This window comes from Saccoglossus kowalevskii, chromosome 2, assembly GCF_978046115.1.
Source record: "Saccoglossus kowalevskii chromosome 2, keSacKowa6.1, whole genome shotgun sequence".
Taxonomy (NCBI): Eukaryota; Metazoa; Hemichordata; class Enteropneusta; family Harrimaniidae; genus Saccoglossus; species Saccoglossus kowalevskii.
Genome location: NC_140642.1, coordinates 40763909 through 40784267, shown reverse-complemented (window position 1 = coordinate 40784267; position 20359 = coordinate 40763909). Strand labels below are relative to the sequence as shown.

The following is a 20359-nucleotide window of genomic DNA, read 5'->3' as shown; positions in this document are numbered from 1 at the left end:
CAACTTTTACTAAAAAAAAGAACCGTGATGGCACTACCAAGTCTGCTGAAAGGCTGGTTATTGACCGCGTCAGCCGTGTCACGATCAACTGTGTAATACACAATGTAATTCTTCCTCACTTCAGTCATTGCATTTGGAGAAGTCATATTCTCTAACCAAATTTGCGGTATTTGATATTTCGCCACGACAGGCTCTGACAATCTCAGTCATTTCCCTGGATGTTGATGAAACGACCATTATTTAGATATTTTGCTAACTTTTACAAAGGCCGCATTTCCATCTCGAGCAATGCTTTATCGGAGGTGGCCCGGGACTATGGATTGAATACTACATGTATAGCGAGGTCAGCTAATGTAGGTCAGGTAATAGAATGTTGAGGTAATCGCAAGTCAAGCAAACCGAACTTTGAGGTAATCGCATGTCAATCAAACTGAATGTCAAGACATTTGGATGTGAAAATAACTGAATCTTATGACAATTGAATGTTAAGATAATGTCTAAATAACAATTGTAACATAATGAAACAATGACAAAATAATATTGTAGCAATTACACAATAATGAAATAATTAAGAAATAAAGTCATCTTTGACCTTTAAGCATCCGCTTTACCGATTGGCTACCGAATGACATCACTAGTGTTTCATCATATAGGTCAAGTCAACATTGCTTTCTTATCAGACTAGGCGCTCATCAATCATGGTGAAAGTTACCATTCAGCAGGTTCCTGCGGTTGGAATGTCTCGCTATGTATATCGCGGTGGGCTTGAAATAGGAAGAATTCTCCAATGACAGAAGAATTTCCATGACAGAAATGCAATAGCTGTGATGAAAAAGTTGGCAGTTTTCGGCCCCAGTTATGGATTCGCAAGCTTCTAGCAAATATTTTATTAAGCCAAAACAACATGCTTTCAACCACTCTCCCAGTTACGGGTTGCTATAATATTGCAACATCAGTTTCATTTCCGATGATGCTAAAGCTGAACGAGTGCTTTAATGTACATTTTTGTAGACTAGCTGACTGTTATGATTCTGATGAAAAAACTTGAAAAATAAAGCAGCGGCGAACATCTGCCCTCGAGGCAGAACACGATACTACCAAAAAAGACTCCCTGGGCGTATGCCCAGATATGACCTCAAATTCTTCATTGTATCAAAATGGGGGAGTGGGCGTTTGCCCAGGCATGGGCGCTTATCCGGATACATACGGTACATACATACATTTCAATGACCAAAATAAACATTTTTATATATTTTTTCTTATTGGCAATATCTTTTCTTGTTTTGTATTTTGCATCATTCTAATTCACACTGAAAACTACCGGTAATGTGAACTAATTCCTTTCAATATTTCTCAAGTTATGGATGAAATTGTTTTCTTAATTTTTTGTAATGTTGTATTTTACCCATAATTCCTTGCTGGGAAATCAAACTGGTGGTCAACGAATACTAAAATACTAAAAAAAGTGAAAATTTATAAAAAAGTGCATTTTTTTGCTTTTGTGGAGCTCTTGCATCTGGGACTGAGTATCATGCTGTTAATCTGACTTCCCCTTCGAATTGAGTATGAATGAACAAAGGGCAAATAATAAAAACAGCCATTACATTAAGAGTAAACAATTCTTCCCTAAACTTATTCATTTGCATTAGTATTACTAGAAATGTACATTATTTTGTTTCGTGTAATTTTGTGAGATGGAGAGGGAATGGAGATGAAAATGATGTTTTCGCTGGTATTTGAATATGCAGTTTTGTTCATTGTTTGTACACGGGCAAATTATAATGAAATACATATTGTACTTACATTTTATGGTGGTCCATGCATTTGCAAGGTGACATTTCAGAGTGCATTAAGTCTTTCTTGTTCAAAAAGGTTCAAATCTTGTACAAATGCAAATTATTATTCTACTTTTTTTTTTTTGTGGAGGTCCATGTATCATGTATTTTGTATTGCCTGGCCTCATATTGCTATGTGAAACCTGACAAGCGAGCAGTGCAATTATTTTACATATCATGCCTAACCCAGTTTGACCTTATTTAGACAAATATATAATATTGATCCAAATGGATCCCAATGAAAAAAAAGCTAAGTAATAATTGATCAATCTACTCATAATGTAGCAGAAGTTTGTTTTTTATTGTATTTACACAAATCATATCAACAAATCATATTTTTATATCCTATTTATTTCACTGAAAACCTCTTTATTTTTTTCAAAGCAGTGTTTTTTTGTATGTATGTTTCTGGTGTAGGTCTGTGTATCTATATGCTTGTGTGCTTTGCCTACATGTACATACTGGAGTTTATAGTATGTATCGGTATACCGTCAACTTTGTTGAACTGAGCTTATCATATTAGTGATTGTTCGTCGTCCGTGTCAACTTTTTACCTATTCGACTTTGCTTTGATACTTGGTGTATTTGTAACTTAAGATGATATCTTCAAATCTCTTATTTTTTAGAATATTTTTGGTAAAAAGTGATATTTTCCCATTGCTTTGATAGTATACATATAGGTACCTCGGGTAGACCTCTCTCAGATTTGTTCATTTTCTAATGATATCAATAATGATTGAAATGTGCATTTCTAACAGTGAAGCTGTATCAGCCGAGAGGCTGCTCAATTCATCCTCTGTTATGGTTGTTTTTCTAGATCTTCTTAAACTTAATACAAGTTACATTTGAATCTAATACGTTATGGATAACCAAAGATCAATGGATTTGATAAAGACTCGCCAGCATTGTACATCTACAGATGAAATATCTGTTGCAGACCAAAGAAGACTGTATTTTCATAAATTCCGTACACCATCATCAAATGATGTAAGTTTCATTATCTGCAAAATTTTATGACAAAAATAAGTTTCCCATAAAATATCTGTTTATTACTTACTTACTTTGCATAATAATTAGTCAGTTTTTATCTTTTCTATCAATATCTCAAGTACTAATCATTTTATTTCAATGAATTTATGGTACATTGTACATGCATAGTGTACAGAGGTTAATTATTCACTGGGTTTTAATTTAGCTTATTTTGCTGACTGGAAAATGCGCTAAATTAAAACCCAGTGGATATATAAAATAGAACACATTAATATCTAATGATAAAACAGTAAATTTAAAACCCTGTGAATATGCCTGAAATGCTAAATCAGTCAAATTTAAACCCAGTGAATTTTAGTCCTTTTACAGTACTTTAAGACAACCTACAAATGTAGTTAGTTTTGTGTTTAAATATATCCATATTAATTACTTAATTCTAATAAAACTTGGTACATATGTGCCCTAGCATAATGCATAGACCTGATTGCTGTCACTATGTGCATCTTAACTGGCTAATCATAATTTTTAATATTTCAAGTACATGTATATTCAATGCATTCACTTTTTCTAAGCCTTTTTTGATTAGTACCTTCCCCTCCCCTCTATATTATGGTCCAGTAGATAATTTAGATAAAATAAAATCCAGCGAATATACCTTTTTTTCCTATATTTTACATTCAACACATAAAGTATTTTACAGTATCTTTTCTGTACTATACACACCTGCTCAATTATGACAATAGTGTAAAAACGGAATATGTTATTTATTTTGTACAAGGTGTCTTTAGATTGTATTGCCTACAAAATTCAATAACTAGGTCATACATGTAGTACACCAGTGTCCATGTATATTATAAGATTTTGCTCACTTTTGAAATTCAGAACAATGTATTTATATTTCACCAATCTGAGTCACATCCAATATTAGATCAGCATGTAATAGTTTTTTAATCATAAATTCAAAATGCTGAGCACATGTTATAGGATCTGACTGTACATGTATTATAACTTTTGATCATTTCTCTTGTAATAGGCCATTGGTCATGCTGACACTATTCCTGTGGAATCAACACATGATCTTGATGTGAAAGTTTGTTTGCCGCAGGAATATGAAAAAGATTTATTGACTGAGAGATATTCAATGTCATTCAATCGTGGTCGAGATAAAGTGAAATCAGCACATGAACCTCACATTGATAGAACATTACATGATTACACCAGAAATCTCGACAATGCAAGAAGGTTGCCCTCTTCTGATTATGACAGAGATAGATTTTTGATTGGCCATGGTCAAGATAAACGTCCTCTTGAGTATTCCAGAGATCGATCACCTATTGATGTGAACAGAGATAATACTCCATATGATCGTGACAGAGATAGATTCTACTTTGACCGAAGCAGGGATAGGTTCCCACATGATGATACCAGAAATATAACTTCTCTTGACCGAGGTAGAGATAGATCACCTCTTTATATCACAAGAGACAAAACCACACCTAAATCCTATCTTGACAGAGACAGAGATAGAGATAGAGATAGATTACCACCAGATCGTACCACAGATAGGTTCCCACTTGATCGTACCACAGATAGATTACCACTTGATCGTACCACAGATAGATTACCACTTGATCGTACCACAGAAAGGTTTCCACTTGATCATACCACAGATTGGTCCTCACCAGATCATACCACAGATAGGTTCCCACTTGATCGTACCACAGATAGATTACCACTTGATCGTACCACAGATAGATTACCACCAGATCGTACCACAGATAGATTACCACTTGATCATACCACAGATAAGTTCCCACTTGATCATACCACAGATTGGTCCTCACTTGATTGTACCACAGATAATTTACCACCAGATCGTACCACAGATAGGTTCCCACTTGATCGTACCACAGATAGATTACCACCAGATCGTACCACAGATAGATTACCACTTGATCATACCACAGATAAGTTCCCACTTGATCATACCACAGATTGGTCCTCACTTGATCGTACCACAGATAATTTACCACCAGATCGTACCACAGATAGGTTCCCACTTGATCGTACCACAAATAGATTACCACTTGATCGTACCACAGATAGATTTCCACTTGATCGAACCAAAGATAGATTACCACTTGATCGTACCACAGATAGGTTCCCACTTGATCGTACCACAGATTGGTCCTCACTTGATCATACCACAGATTGGTCCTCACTTGATCGAACCACAGATTGGTCCTCACTTGATCGAACCACAGATAGATTACCACTTGATCATACCACAGATAGGTTCCCACTTGATCGTACCACAGGTAGATTACCACTTGATCGTACCACAGATAGGTTCCCACTTGATCGTACCACAGATTGGTCCTCACTTGATAGTACCACAGATAGATTACCACTTGATCATACTACAAATAGATTACCACTTGATCGAACCACAGATAATTTACCACCAGATCATACCACAGATAGGTTCCCACTTGATCGTACCACAAATAGATTACCACTTGATCATACCACAGATAGATTATCACTTGATCGAACCACAGACAATTTACCGCCAGATCATACCACAGATAGGTTCCCACTTGATTGTACCACAGATAGATTACCACCAGATCGTACCACAGATAGATTACCACTTAATCGTACCACAGATAGATTACCACTTGATCGTACCACAGATAGATTACCACTTGATCGAACCACAGACAATTTACCGCCAGATCGTACCACAGATAGATTACCACTTGATCGTACCACAGATAGATTACCACTTGATCGTACCACAGAAAGGTTCTCAATTGATCGTTCCACAGATAGATTACCACTTGATCATACCACAGATAGGTTCCCACTTGATTGTACCACAGATAGATTACCACTTGATCATGCCATAGATAGATTACCACTTGATCGTACCACAGATAGATTACCACTTGATCGTACCACAGATAGATTACCACTTGATCGTACCACAGATAGATTACCACTTGATCGTACCACAGATAGATTACCACTTGATCGTACCACAGATAGATTACCACTTGATCGTACCACAGATGGATTACCACTTGATTGTACCACAGATAGGTTCCCACATGATCAGACTACGGAGAGAGCTTTGCTTGACCATACCACTTATAGATCTTCACTAGATCAGAACACTTATAGGAGTTCACTCTATCAAAGTATGCATGAGTCTTTAGATAGATTGTCACAAGGCCGTGGTAGAGATTGGGCATCTGAATATTGGTATGACAACAAAGCTGGTAGGTACAAGTGTAAAGACAAGTATGTGCCTGTACGTACACAAGATCGGTATACATCATATGATGATAATGTTGAAACAAATACATATGAAGACACTTACAAAGACAATCTTGGGACTCGAGATGGCTACAGTGCTGGGTCTCCAAATGATGAATATATTGATCAGCCTCAGGATGTGCAACTGGACAGATATCAAGACAGTGAGAGATTCAAAGATCAACCTAGTGGAGGAAATACTAATAGAGGTGGAAATAGATATAGAGAAGACAGAGATGGTGTACAGAGATACAAGGGTGGAGACAGATATGAGGATCAGCCTGGAAGTATGCCTCTTGATAAGTATGAAGATGCAGATAGACAAGGGCAAAGATACAGAGATAGAAGTGGAGAAAGACCTATTACAAGTAGTAGGAATCAGTATGAATCTAGAAGATATGAAAACAGAGACTCTAAAAAAAATAGCAGTGGGAGTGAAAATTTACACAAGGATAAGAAACAACCAGAAGATTTTAGACAGCAGTATAAAAAAGAAAATTCAGACTTGATGTTACTAGAAGTTTCAACCCAAGAAAATTATGCCAAAGCAAACAGTTGTGGTTCCTCGCATCTTAGTGTCGATGATGATTTTGTTATGAAAAAGACTGATAAACTAAGTGATCCTAGTGCTGAAGGCTTAGATACCACATCTTATGATCTCAGACAACCAGTAACACCACAGTCAGGTGGTCAGTATTGGCAGGGAAATTCTATTGTACAAGGGCAGCAGCAGCAACAACAGGTATCAGGACAGTCTTACAATCAACATGTTATGTGTAATACTTTGTCTATGACGGGAGGACCTCATAACTACAATCAACCTCGAATGGAACCTGTGATGGGGAAATGTTTCAACCAGCCACAGGACTATCCTTCGAACAAGTCTATGGGTGAACCTCAGTCCTTCAACAAGTCTATGGGTGAACCTCAATCCTTCAACAAGTCTATGGGTAAACCTCAATCCTTCAACAAGTCTATGGATGAACCTCAATCCTTCAACAAGTCTATGGGTGAACCTCAATCCTTCAACAAGTCTATGGGTGAACCTCAATCCTTCAACAAGTCTATGGGTGAACCTCAATCCTTCAACAAGTCTATGGGTGAACCTCAATCCTTCAACAAGTCTATGGGTGAACCTCAATCCTTCAACAAGTCTATGGGTGAACCTCAATCCTTCAACAAGTCTATGGGTGAACCTCAATCCTTCAACAAGTCTATGGGTGAACCTCAATCCTTCAACAAGTCTATGGGTGAACCTCAATCCTTCAACAAGTCTATGGGTGAACCTGAATCATTCAACAAGTCTATGGGTGAACATCAATCCTTCAACAAGTCTATGGGTGAACATCAATCCTTCAACAAGTCTATGGGTGAACCTCAATCCTTCAACAAGTCTATGGGTGAACCTCAATCCTTCAACAAGTCTATGGGTGAACCTCAATCCTTCAACAAGTCTATGGGTGAACCTCAATCCTTCAACAAACTTGTAATGGGAGGCTCTCAAAGACAGCTTGAACTGCAACTACAAGATATTCTTCAGAAACAAAAGGAACTTCTCCAGCAAAGTCAACTTTTGAATTATATTCTGCGAGACCTTAATAATCAGATGTACACAAGTAATGCATTAACAAGTCTGAAGATTAGTCAACAGAAAGAAGAAGTTCAACTACAGTTGGCTGAAATAAGAACTGCCTTGGAGAAGAAACAGGCAGAATACCTGAAAATATGCCAGGTTAGTTACACCGCACTTCCCTGCTTCACTTTAAAATTGTCTGCAACATGTTATAACTAAGAATTACAATATTCACACGGTATCTAACTAAACGCATTTGTTGTTCAAGTGAGCTATCACTGTCTTACATGTATGTAAATGTGTCGAAATGGGTGTAGTGCGAGTGGTTAGTGCTAGTAGCACTAATCCGAAAAAGTACTAGATCTAGCGCTAAAATGCCACTAGATCTAGTGCTAAAATGTGCACAGTGTGAGTGGCATTGTTATCGCATTGTCAACGACGTCGAATAATAGGAGGGACATCAACAACCACTTTCATATGCAAACTACAAACAGTATAAAACATTGGCAATATATGCGAGAGGTCCATAATAATACTTTCTTTATATAATACCGGATTCTGCCGTAAATTCGTCCATCCAAAAAATCGCCCTGGGGATTTCACGGCTGATGGGCGCTTATTTGGGGTTCAAAATTTCAAAAAATAATTATCAAATATTTTGGGGAGACATTTTCATTGTATCCAACTACACAGACTTTCTATGCCGTCAGACGAAAGAAACTAATGCAGAATTAACAATAATTAATAATTCTTGCTGAATTAAAAAGTAGACCACCTGAAATGTCATTACAGTGTCGCCCAGTGTAATTTTTCAAATACATTTGTCTTTATTTTATTGGTAACAAAAGTATATTTTAAACGACGTTTTTAATAAAAACGAACACAATTGCATTGCGTAGCAGCAAGCATCACAGATGCTCAATCCGGACATGCTACGTTTCACAAACGTTGAGTATTACTCAGTAGTGATTATAATAACGCACAAAATATAAATTCGTTGATTGTTATGAAATTCAAATAAAATTCAACTTAGTTTCATCGTAAGCAAATGATTCCGATCGCATATAAACGCTTGATGCGGTAGGGTATCCGCCATGTTTCTCTTGCATGAGTTGAGCTAATAGGTCAAATCGCTAATTAACCAATCAAAATGCTGGATGATGCCAACGCGTTCAAATCACCATAGCTCATTTAAATATGTTAATGTATTGAACGCAACGCGGAAAAGATTTGCCGATGTTTTAGTACGCTCTTTTGGCTTGGATTTTGATGGGAAAATGGCATGATTTTTTTAAAATAAAAAATAGTTGTTTTCAAAGATGAACTTAGCATAAGAAAAATACTTTAACATTGTTTACAGTGATAACAGCTCTTTGTCCAAACCAAAGACAATAGAAAACGGAGCTTATGCTAGTCACAATTAAACACGCTCTTGAATAAAAACTTAAATAGACTGATTTAGACGTCAGGAACGATTGAAATGTCCGATAAATTACGACACAATATTTTAAAAAATAAATTTAATATCTGACAAAAAATCGCCCTGGACGATTTCTTGGTCCCATTTTTTTAACGCGACCATACACTGGGTTTATTTAGCTGTGAAGGGTTTAAATACGTATTTCACAACCGGAAATTCAACAGACGAACTTGTTACTTCACATGTTTTAATTATTAGCAACTGTAACAAGAACAAGATTTCGAGAGTCTACAACAAAAAATTTTAAGGACTCCTGAAAAATATTATTGCAGAGAAAGTGTCCAGACATATATAATATGATCACGGCAAGGTTACATCATATTCCGTTAGTTCCTACATGATACAATGTAACAACAGGATTCCGTGAATATGTATATGCCCATTCACAGGTCGCAGTACACACAAAATCCACCGAGCTTTACAGGGACCCGGGACTTAGACTAGGAGTATACCAATTTTTTATTTAGTTCACATATGGCATCATAATTTCATTTTCGAAGATCTATTTTCATTAAGTGGCGCCGACCAGAAATAAAACGGCACAACAGCGATTTAAAAAAAATCAACGCTGAATTCCACCATTTACATAAAGTTTCCATTCGCCATAGTTGAAAACACAAACTTCCCCACAATACCATTTCATACAGTACATCTATTTACAATTTGTAAAAATTGCGAAGTTCGACCTGCACTTTTACTGTTTCAGCTAGTTTAGCGGCCGATCGCGTTGTTCCAATGGTCTATTATGACAAACGTGGGCAATGACATTCTCAATTTTCCCACTGTAGCACATTTCCAATGAATGAAAGATACAACAATTTTACGTAAATATTAATTTATTTTCAGAGAATTACTGGATGCCTTGACGTCGTTGACAACGCGATATCAATGCCACTCGCACTATGTACATTTTAGCACTAGATCTAGTGCCGTTTTAGCACTAGATCTAGTAGTTTTTCGGATTAGTGCTACTAGCACTAACCACTCGCACTATGTCCATTTCGACACATTTACATATCTCTTTAACTAAGATGAATTCTGTCATGCATTGCTGTTATTCTGCTTTGAATGCATGCACAACTATTCTAGGAAGTATGTTATGTTTGCTGTTGATTTGAATGTAGTGTTAATAGTAGTAAAATATTCCTAATATTTAAATAGCTGTACAAGAAACAAGAGTTTGTTAAGCATCTCAAACCAATTTTAATGCATCATGCCAAAATGTTATTTTGTTATGAAGTCATCTTCTTTATTGGTGTCACACTACGACGGTCAAAACTCAGTTGCAAACGATTCAACAAAAATATCTGGATATCTTTCAAATGCCATAAATAATTATAAAATATTGTAAAAGGCTTTATGCAAATAGAGACAACAATACATCTTGAAAGTATACACGATCTTGGTGGCAAATGAACAGACAATATAGAAAAGATCTTTATTAAACTATTTTATTACATCAATGTAATTTTTGAAGATAAACAATTTTATCATCCAGATAAAATTTGAGTCAGAAATCTCTCTGAATAATACATGCATGTCTTAAGTATGATAACTTATTGACGATAAATGGACTGTCGTGTTGTACACATGTTTCGCAGACATGGTTGTACTGGGTAATATTTAATTATTATTACAGACACTATCAGACCTAAGGAGTACTTATACTTCTAAACTAACAAAACCTTGTGAAGATCAGAAGAGAAGAAATAGAGGAGGAAAAAGAAAAAAAGGGAATCGCCATGAAATTTCAAAGTGTTTAAGTGGTAATTGCAACAAATGCTCTTTCTGCGAAGAATTAAAAACAGTAAGTAATATTGGTGCTCTGCTGTTAGACTACACATGTTGAAAACTGATGTTTAATAATGCACTTCAGTTTTGTTAAATGAATGATTGTAATTGAGTAAACACCATTTGTTCAGTTGTTGATACTTGTGTGCAGTGGTCTTTCCAGTTATCCTGTCTGTGCTGTTTGTATATGCATGCATGTCTGGTCTACTGATATATAGGTCTGAGATTATTACAGTTTTTGACCAATTGCTAACACATTTCAACTAAAAATGATTGTTAATCCTGTCAGGGATGTCTTTTACTTTTTAATTGCAATGTTATACAATAAACAAACTATGTGCAAACAATACTTTTAACCCAGCTCATTGAAACTCCTTGTAATATGCAAATTATAATTACCATTTCTCCATTTGTAGCCTTCGTCATCCACCCATTCTGATGGATCAAAGGATGCATCCACTTCTAAAGGTTTGTATTATTACAGAATAATGTTGCATCCCACTTTGTAAATCTGTGACATACCATCTCCTGCAGATATAAATTTAAGTGGATCATTTAAGCTAAGATTTGTAAAAAACAGATTCTGAGTTAGGAGGCTTTGTTGGTCCTTGAGGGACAGTTACATTGTAGCTATATTTGTCTATGGAATAAAACTCTCAAGAAAAAGTATATCATATTTGTTAGCTAAAACAGCATCATTTTAACACATTTTATGTGTTATGCTTGTTTTTGTAGTAATTCTGCTAAAAAAAATAGATAATCCTGCTAAAGTAACTTGATAATTATGCTAAACAAACAAGATAATTCTGCTAATGTATCTTAATAATATAACTTGATAATTATGCTAAACCCTGCTAATGTCATTGGGTAATTGCAAACTGAACTGTATACCGTAAAATCTGTATTAGAAGCCGCATCCCTAATAGAAGTCGCATCTATTCTTTTTGAATAATTGAGAACCAAAAATTCATCATTTCTCATATGTGTAGATGCTCTAATAGAAGCCGCATTCCCTCTGTTGCATTGTACCATTTTAATAGAAGCCGCGGTTTCTAATACAGATTTTACAGTACTTTATATCCTAGTTATTTATCACCTACTAGAATTATTGTATACTGAATATAAGCAATAAGCAAACTTGTAATTGTAATCACCATAAATAACCCTAATCTTTGCAGTTCATTGTTATATCTTAGATTTGTTTTGTTTGTAGCTAAGAAAGATGTGATGTCTGACCTGTATGACACCCTTTACTGTTCTCTATGTGAACAGTTTTCTGACGATGTAGCCGCTGCTGAAGCTCATTTCAAGACTGAAAGACATATTCAGAAGTACACGGTAATAATACATATACTTCATAATTAGTTTGGAGACAATTTAGGTTATATCTGATTTGATCTGAAATGACCTGAAGACAATACATGATAGCATAAATATGAGAATCATTTGTTTCAAGATGCAATGGTTGCAGCATTTCTCACACATGACTTGATTATTTATAATTATGGTTGGTAACCATACATGTTGACCACATCATCTTTTTTAGAGGAATGAATTTGCCTCGTTGCAACTGGAATCACCAGGGCAATGTTTGCCCGGGCATGGGTGCTTACACGGACAACTATGATAGCATTTTGTTTGTTTCTATATATAGCATTTTGTTTGTTTCTATATACTAGTATAGCATTTTGTTTGTTTCTATATACTAGTATAGCATTTTGTTTGTTTCTATATACTAGTATAGTATTTTGTTTGTTTCTATATACTAGTATAGTATTTTGTTTGTTTCTATATACTAGTATAGCATTTTGTTTGTTTCTATATACTAGTATAGCATTTTGTTTGTTTCTATATACTAGTATAGCATTTTGTTTGTTTCTATATACTAGTATAGCATTTTATTTGTTTCTATATACTAGTATAGCATTTTGTTTGTTTCTATATACTAGTATAGCATTTTGTTTGTTTCTATATACTAGTATAGCATTTTGTTTGTTTCTATATACTAGTATAGCATTTTGTTTGTTTCTATATACTAGTATAGCATTTTGTTTGTTTCTATATACTAGTATAGCATTTTGTTTGTTTCTATATATAGTTTCTCTGTTCTTATCATGTACTTTACTTAAAACAATAGACATACTTGGTAGCAGCTTGTCAAAAGGAGTTGAAAACATGCAGGGAAGAAGCAGAGAGGCTAACAGGTAAGCACAACAATTACGGGTAAATACTGTCCTGTGTCAAATACAAACACAATTTATTGTGGTATCGTAGAAATATTAGATGGAAGTGATTGTTTTCACACCAAGTGAATCAGAAACTGTTTCCATGTGTTCTATATATTTGTATGATCAATTTCCAGTCATAATTTAATGGCCACACCACACAGACGTCATGTTGCTTACTTATACTATCTATTACAGGTGGACAGTCAACATCTGATACAGGAGCAAAAGAATGTCCAGTCTTGGGTAAATCAGAGTCTACAGATAAACACAATACTGATGTCCTTTTGGAAAATTACTATGATCATTCAGAGGCAACTGTTTCAAGCACAACTATATCAGATGACCAGAATGTTGAAATGTCAAGCCAACATAAAAGTTAAAATTTTCAAGGTGCAAATAATTAGATGAAAAAAAATTCCTTGCAGTAAGACTACCTTACTTAATCACCAGCAAACAACCCCAATCTTGCTTTTATCAGTCTCTACATTCATATATTTTTATCTGTACCTCCCAAAGCTAATAATGTTGTAGTATATACCATATTTGCTCTATTAGTAGTGCATATGTGTATGTAAATTAATATTAATAAATAAGTAATATTTCAATGATTTAGTAAACAGCCAATGTAATTGTTGGTTGACATGTGCTTCTAATAGAACTAAATTAGGTACGGTACATATACAAATGATACCAGACTATGTTTTAATATTGAAATTGATCAATTGTATTTCATTGATGTGTAGTTTTTACAGACACATGAATATAACATATCACTGAGTGTGTGGTTTAAGAACTGTTTGCCTCAGTTTTTGTTGTCTGTATCTAACACAGTGATTTATTTGGGGTTTTCTGCATTAAGCAGCACAGTGTAAAGGGTAAAATCCACCTTCATGCAGTATCTTATTGTAATCAAAAAATTAAACATAATGAAATGTTATATTTTGTTTTTACACCTAGAGAATAAGTGTATCTTGTCAAATTGATTTAAAATGTGTTTTTAGACCTGTATTCATCTTTAGCTTCTTTTCAGGTGTAGTTGTGTTGTTGGTTGTTTTAACAACTAAACAATCAACAGTCAAGTCTGTTTTGTTACAAATGTGACACGTATTGTTTAAAACATTATTAGGAGTTGTTATTGCTGTAGAGTCAACTTAGGCTGACTATTGTGATGTCATCATCAGAGTTTCATGGAGCTATTAATCTCCACTTTTCAACAATTTCAATTACTTGGTGTGCATGTTTTGACACTCCTCTTTTGACAAAGCTTTCTGGTATTTTAATCAAGAAACATAAGTGCAAGTCATTTTTGGTTGACATTATATGTTTAATGCAAATAATTGAGCCAAATCCTTCTGTATTAAGACCAGTTAAAATTCCTTTGTTGCTTTCAAAACTTTGCTAGTTTATCATGAACAAACTAAATGATGGAATAGTCACTGTTTAGTTTGGTGCGATATCATTTGCAATCTGGGACTTTCAAACATTTATTACAACCTTCTTAAAAACTACAATATATGAAGACAGCTACAAGAAAATTAGACACCTCTGTTACGGCATGTATGCTATCTCATTATAACCCAAACATTTATGTGATTGTGTTTGGTGGCATATTCACTGCTGGCTTGTATGTATGCCTTTAATATTACTTATAGTCGATAGCAGTGATATTAATTACCACTTTATGTATTAATTGAACTGCCAAACAGTTTCAGTTGGGAAACAACAAAAATTAAGTTTTTACAGTATTTTAATGAAGTGTCAATTGGCTTGATTGTGTAAAGAATGCAAAAAAAATCAGTTGTGTAATAAATTATTTCTTTATTTGAATGTTTGTGTATGTCTATTTTGTTCAAGACGAGCAGAAATGAGAGCAAATTTCATTGAGCTCCCACCTTTGTTAATTACATCCCACTGACTTACTATATACAAGTATTTGTTTACCACAGCACATGTGCATTCTGTTAGAAATATCATTGATCAACATTGAACAAGTTTTAATTTTCCATGAAGAGCCAATAGTCAAAATATGGCGTGGCGTAGTGACACAGAATTTGATTTGATCTTTTAAAAGAAAATATCAATCTGCAAAAATTGTGCATGACAAGTAAAATTATCGTAACTTTCATGGAATATACAAGTAAAAAAAGTGTGAAATCAAGTTTGTATAGTATATTTTGCAAAAGAATTAAAAAATAGTATTTGACCAAAGACCCTCAGAGGGTCTATGATTTGACTTTGCTGTTGCCATGGTAACAATAGTTAGTAGGTCTTTGTCTCATGAAGCAAGTAGGAACAAACTAAGAAATTTTGTATGTGATGATGTTCCAAGGGTCTATGTTGTTCAACAATTATGTTTAGTTATTAATTATGTTATTGAAATTAAGGTATGATGATCTGTTCAAATTATCTGATTAAACCTAAACATTGGTAATTTCAAAGATTTGATGCTCAAATTAGGTGGAATAGTTACTTGAGGTGTGGGTGGGCAGTGTCTGAGTAAGTGTCTTCCATCTATATGTCTATACTTATCCTTGAGTAGGAATATTGTGTTCTAAAGCCACCCTATTTACAGGGTATCGTTACTAAAATATGAATATTAATGTTAATTAGGATACTAGCTATCATTTTCTTTTTCAGTTATTGTTCATATCTGAATGTTATAATATGATAGATAGTATCATATTCTGAACATATCACGACATTGTGTCACATTCACCAAAGTAATATATTAGCGCATTACAATAATGAGTTGAGTCCTGATGTGAAATATTCAAGGAGGTTATTAATGTAGTGAAAGTGCGCCATCATCGCTTGTCAGCAATTCAGCTTCTGCTTTCCGTCTCTCCGGAAACTTGTCATCAAAATTTCTCAGATTCGTCGCGGCATTTTTCCACCACTGATTTGTGAGTTGTTTCCACAATGTCGGTATTTTCCTGGTAGCCCCGTACTGATAGAATATGGATGCAATCACGGTTTTCTGCGCCAGTGTCAGCTGATCAAATGTCTGGAAATTACGATTACCTAAAGAGATAAATATAGATCTGCAATTGTTAAATTCCATCCATTTTGTGCGTGAATATATCATGAGACAGACATGGTGTGACGTATACATCTAGTCACACATTCAGGTAGTGACCATTTCAACTGTCTGGGCTTCGAACTAATGTTTAATGCTTAGTGCTGTCAACAGTGTGTATGTACTCCTCCATGTGGAGACACATGCAGTTTGGTATAGTAAAACCGCCTACCTTTATCGTCAATATATCCATCGTATATCTCGGCTATTTCTGATATTTTTCTCTCCATAACACGCTCACTCAGCTCGGCAGCGTCTTCACTCGATAATGTTAGTGGGTTACTCTGAAGGACCTCTTTGGCTTTATCTCCCTGTTCAATGTAAAGACGGAACTTAATTAGTCCCCGTTCGGACGCAGTCGAAAACGGGGACTTATGTTTTGACCTCCGTGTGTCCGTGCGTGCGTGCGTCTGTGCGTGCGTCCGGACCTGTATCTTAGAAATGCCTTGACCAATCACAATCAAACTTCACACATACATCATACATGATATAATACATATGCACGTCAATTTGTTTCACAATCTGATTCAAGATGGCCGAATAGCGGCCATTTTTGTGCTAAAAATCATCAAAATCAAGCATTTCTCGGCTGTTTACAGATGGATTTTGTTCAAACTTGGTATATGCATTAGACATTATGGGACCTTGATGCAAATAATTTTGTTTTTCAGATAAGATTCAAAATGGCCGACTGGCGGCCATTTTGTATTAATGAATGTGGTTCTCGTGCCATATCTCTGACTTGCTTTCACTGATTATGTTCAAATTTTAAATATTCATTATACATTATGTCATAGATAGACAGATATATTGGTTTGACGATCCTATTCAAAATGGCCAAATGGTGGCCTTTTTTGTGCTAAAATATCATCAAATATCAAGCATTTCTGGCATTTATGGATGGATTTCGTTCAAACTTGGTACATATATTAGACATTACAGGTTCCTGATGCACATTATTTATTTTTCAGATCGGATTCAAAATGGCTGTCTGGCGGCCATTTTGTTTTAATGAATGGGCTTCTAGACCCATATCTCCGACTTGTTTTGACTGATAATATTTTCAAATTTTAAATATTCATTATACATCATGTCATAGATAAACAGATATATTGGTTTGACGGGGACTGTGCCATGCATGGCTTGTTGTTTAAATCGTTTGTAATTACATTCACACTTTGCATGTGTGTGAAACATTACTACCGGAATAAGCTAAAAACGTAAAGTATCTGAAAAATATGTTGTTTTTACCAAAAAAAATATAATATATACTTGCTACATATTCCCTGTTCAGAGTACTCAGAGAACTCAAAGTTATTGTCCATTAGACGAGCATAACCGCAATGTAACTGAATGTTTACTGAATTCTCATTATCCATCTATAAATTCAATATTTTATAGTGTACACAAGTATACATATCAGGGGGTGGTGGTATCTCATAGATTTCCAAATTGAGAATACAACGTTTATTGTGATCCAGTGTCAATATTTGTCGCAGTTTGGTTTGCAGTGTGTATTTCCCTGGGTAAGTTTTTATCAATATTCTAATGACGCCATCAACTTCCACAAAACAGTTGAGGTGACCGCAAATAATATTTGTGCGCATAAATTACAATATCTTTTGCACAGTCACGACAATGTTGCGATATAAAACAAACAACAACTTAGCCACAGTGCGTACCCAAATTAATTAGTCCAAATTCAAGGGAAATTGAGATTGCGCCAATAAGAAAGCTCCTGGCTATATTGCAATGTGCATAGGGGTGGCAAACCCCCTGTATGAATACTTAAATCTGCTTAAAGGGCCTCCTTTTGGGGTTCTGTTCACTTTGACGTTTGAAAAAAAAAAAAATTTCATGCATACACTGTATCTCTGTAGGAAATATCTCTCTTTTCTGTTTTGGTGGGTACGTTAGAATCAGACACAACGTCCACTCCCCTTATGGTTCTATGTAAAAACATTACCCAAGCATTATGACCTGACCACTTCAGCGTAAATAATCGTCACCCACGAACTTGGATATAATAAACATGTACATGTTACAATCCCCGAGTTCTCTCCACGTTAATGCTGACTGCGCTTAAACCCCAGCGCAATTAACTTATACATTGTATCCACAAGGATATGTTTTATTAGTAATACTAGTACTTATTCTGTGTTGGTATCTGTATCTCTTGGATTTAACTCATCCTAGCATCATAGTATAAATATTGTAACTGTGGTCAAACAATCATCCTGGTTGTGTCCCAATCTGAAATCTGATTAAAATCTGATGATTTTATTTTTACAATATAGTTTTATTTATTTTTAACTATCGCCACCTTGTGGGCTTTCGCAATTACCAAAACTTTTTACTAAAAATAACAGCAAAAAATTAATAAAGCCAAATAAAATAAAGTAAAAGAAAGTGCATATTAAAATAAATAATAAAAAACATATTTAAAAAAAAATAGACAAAAATAAATAAAGCCCAAACTAGGATCATATTTTAATCAGATTGGTTAAGTTCGATATCTTATTCCTGACAATATTCAACTAACGCGTACTCACCCGAAGTCCAACATACAACTCCAATCTCTCTATTACGTCTTTTGTTAACCCTAAATGTTTAAAATACGTTGTATTGGTGAAGGTGCCAAGATCTACTCCATAACCAATGACAACGCCGTGTCCACCAGGAATTATTCCATCATCGTCTGGTACGTGCCCCTCTGTAGTGAAGCTTTCCCATCTGCGAATAAACTCTTTATCTACTTTGTAGTCCCATTTGTTGTTTCGCAGTAAACCTGGCAAAATAATGAGTCAATGTAAATATATATCTTGATAAAAGCAATATGAAATATTGGTTTGGCACTAAATATAGCAGGATAGGCAAAACAACGTTTTATGTAACTATTGCTAATTACGTGTACTTTCGTTAAACACGCTAATTAGATCCTTGTAACACTTGTATTTATTGCAACCAGAACACTTAGTTTTTTATACAATATTATACGCGAAGTGAGGAAATTCACAAATTACGGTTTTCTATACACGTACTGGTGTTAATAAATGTTCCATGCTATTGGTACTGAAATTATTCTCCAGCTTAGGCGTATGACGGGTCAGATGTTGTCATCGTGAGTGAGCCCGAAACGTGGGTCTATCAGAATCTATTTACGAGGTTAAACACTTTATAGGTTCTACTTGATAACCATAGTTGTAATTGGTGAATGCCATGGACCCGTTACAATGCACGCCCAGTGAACCATGACGACCATGCAATCCCCGTATCTTGTTCAGCTGGTACAGTCACGTTGATATTGACATAGGCGTCCACCATTGTATACTATATAATTAAACTTATACATACACGGTGGCCTGCCTGAATTTAAAACACAGCCCTATTGTATTGGCAAACGAATTGTTATCATATACACAGCGGAGGCTGTGTTTCGTTTAAATTAGCCTACTTGAGGTGATATAGCAATTAAATAGTATGTGCACTGTTAAAATGGAATTGAGAGCCTTTCTCCGTTTGAAAATGTAGTAATGTGTATCCACCGGAATAGTGTACACAACAACCTGTTGATTGTAATCGAGGAGTGGACAGTGTTATTTATATTCTAACATAGCCTTGTCTTAATACGAATATGTGTTTTGTTTATATGCCCTTGTCCATATCTTCAATCCAGTTCTACACACGTAAGTGAACACATGGCAGATTTACTTAATATATATATGTATACATAAACACAGTGAATGTGTTACCAATAAGTTGATGTATCAGAGACAAGAATATAGTTGGACTGCATGCGTTAGCGGAATGGCAAATTCAGATGAGTACATACCTTTACGTGGTGCATAACAATATCTCTCAGCTTTCATGTGTTCTAACCACGGAAAGGGACGATCTGCAATAACAACCTCGGAATTGACATTCCATCCTAACACGCCGTTTCTTTCCATTATGCTCTTTAAATTCCACGTAACTGTTTAAAGTGTTTCTTTGTACCTATGAAGGTTCCGTCAAGCGAGTGTTAGATAGAAATGAGGTAAATGACCTAGCTGAGCTACATGAGTA

General features: G+C 35.1%; 2 protein-coding genes across 3 annotated transcripts in view; one reads left to right on the top strand and one right to left on the bottom strand.

Annotated features, from left to right (window-relative positions):
* The window catches only part of LOC102807672 (uncharacterized), a 25295-nt gene extending 10250 nt beyond the window's left edge, over nucleotides 1-15045 (top strand). For both annotated transcript variants that reach the window (XM_085495605.1, XM_085495600.1), the window contains 7 exons: nucleotides 2653-2822; nucleotides 3859-7878; nucleotides 10839-11006; nucleotides 11407-11458; nucleotides 12204-12328; nucleotides 13128-13194; nucleotides 13414-15045. In XM_085495605.1, coding sequence (XP_085351731.1) covers nucleotides 2697-2822; nucleotides 3859-7878; nucleotides 10839-11006; nucleotides 11407-11458; nucleotides 12204-12328; nucleotides 13128-13194; nucleotides 13414-13598 — 4743 coding nt within the window. In that variant the 5' untranslated portion in view covers nucleotides 2653-2696 and the 3' untranslated portion in view covers nucleotides 13599-15045. The remainder of the gene's footprint in view (nucleotides 1-2652; nucleotides 2823-3858; nucleotides 7879-10838; nucleotides 11007-11406; nucleotides 11459-12203; nucleotides 12329-13127; nucleotides 13195-13413) is intronic.
* LOC100370623 (uncharacterized) lies at nucleotides 15017-20359 on the bottom strand. The gene is made up of 4 exons (XM_002739897.4): nucleotides 20127-20359; nucleotides 18847-19082; nucleotides 16467-16605; nucleotides 15017-16239 (listed from the first exon to the last, which is right to left on the bottom strand). Exons 1-4 carry the CDS (start codon nucleotides 20242-20244, stop codon nucleotides 16001-16003), a joined length of 732 nt encoding a protein of 243 aa, XP_002739943.2. The 5' UTR covers nucleotides 20245-20359; the 3' UTR covers nucleotides 15017-16000.

Coding starts and splice junctions, on each gene's coding strand:
- LOC100370623 (XM_002739897.4), bottom strand. CDS start 20,244: ATGGAAAGAAACGGCGTGTTAGGATGGAATGTCAATTCCGAGGTTGTT. Junction 19,083..20,126: donor TTGTTATGCACCACGTAAAG/GTATGTACTCAT, acceptor TTATTTTGCCAG/GTTTACTGCGAAACAACAAA. Junction 16,606..18,846: donor AGTTGTATGTTGGACTTCGG/GTGAGTACGCGT, acceptor TACATTGAACAG/GGAGATAAAGCCAAAGAGGT.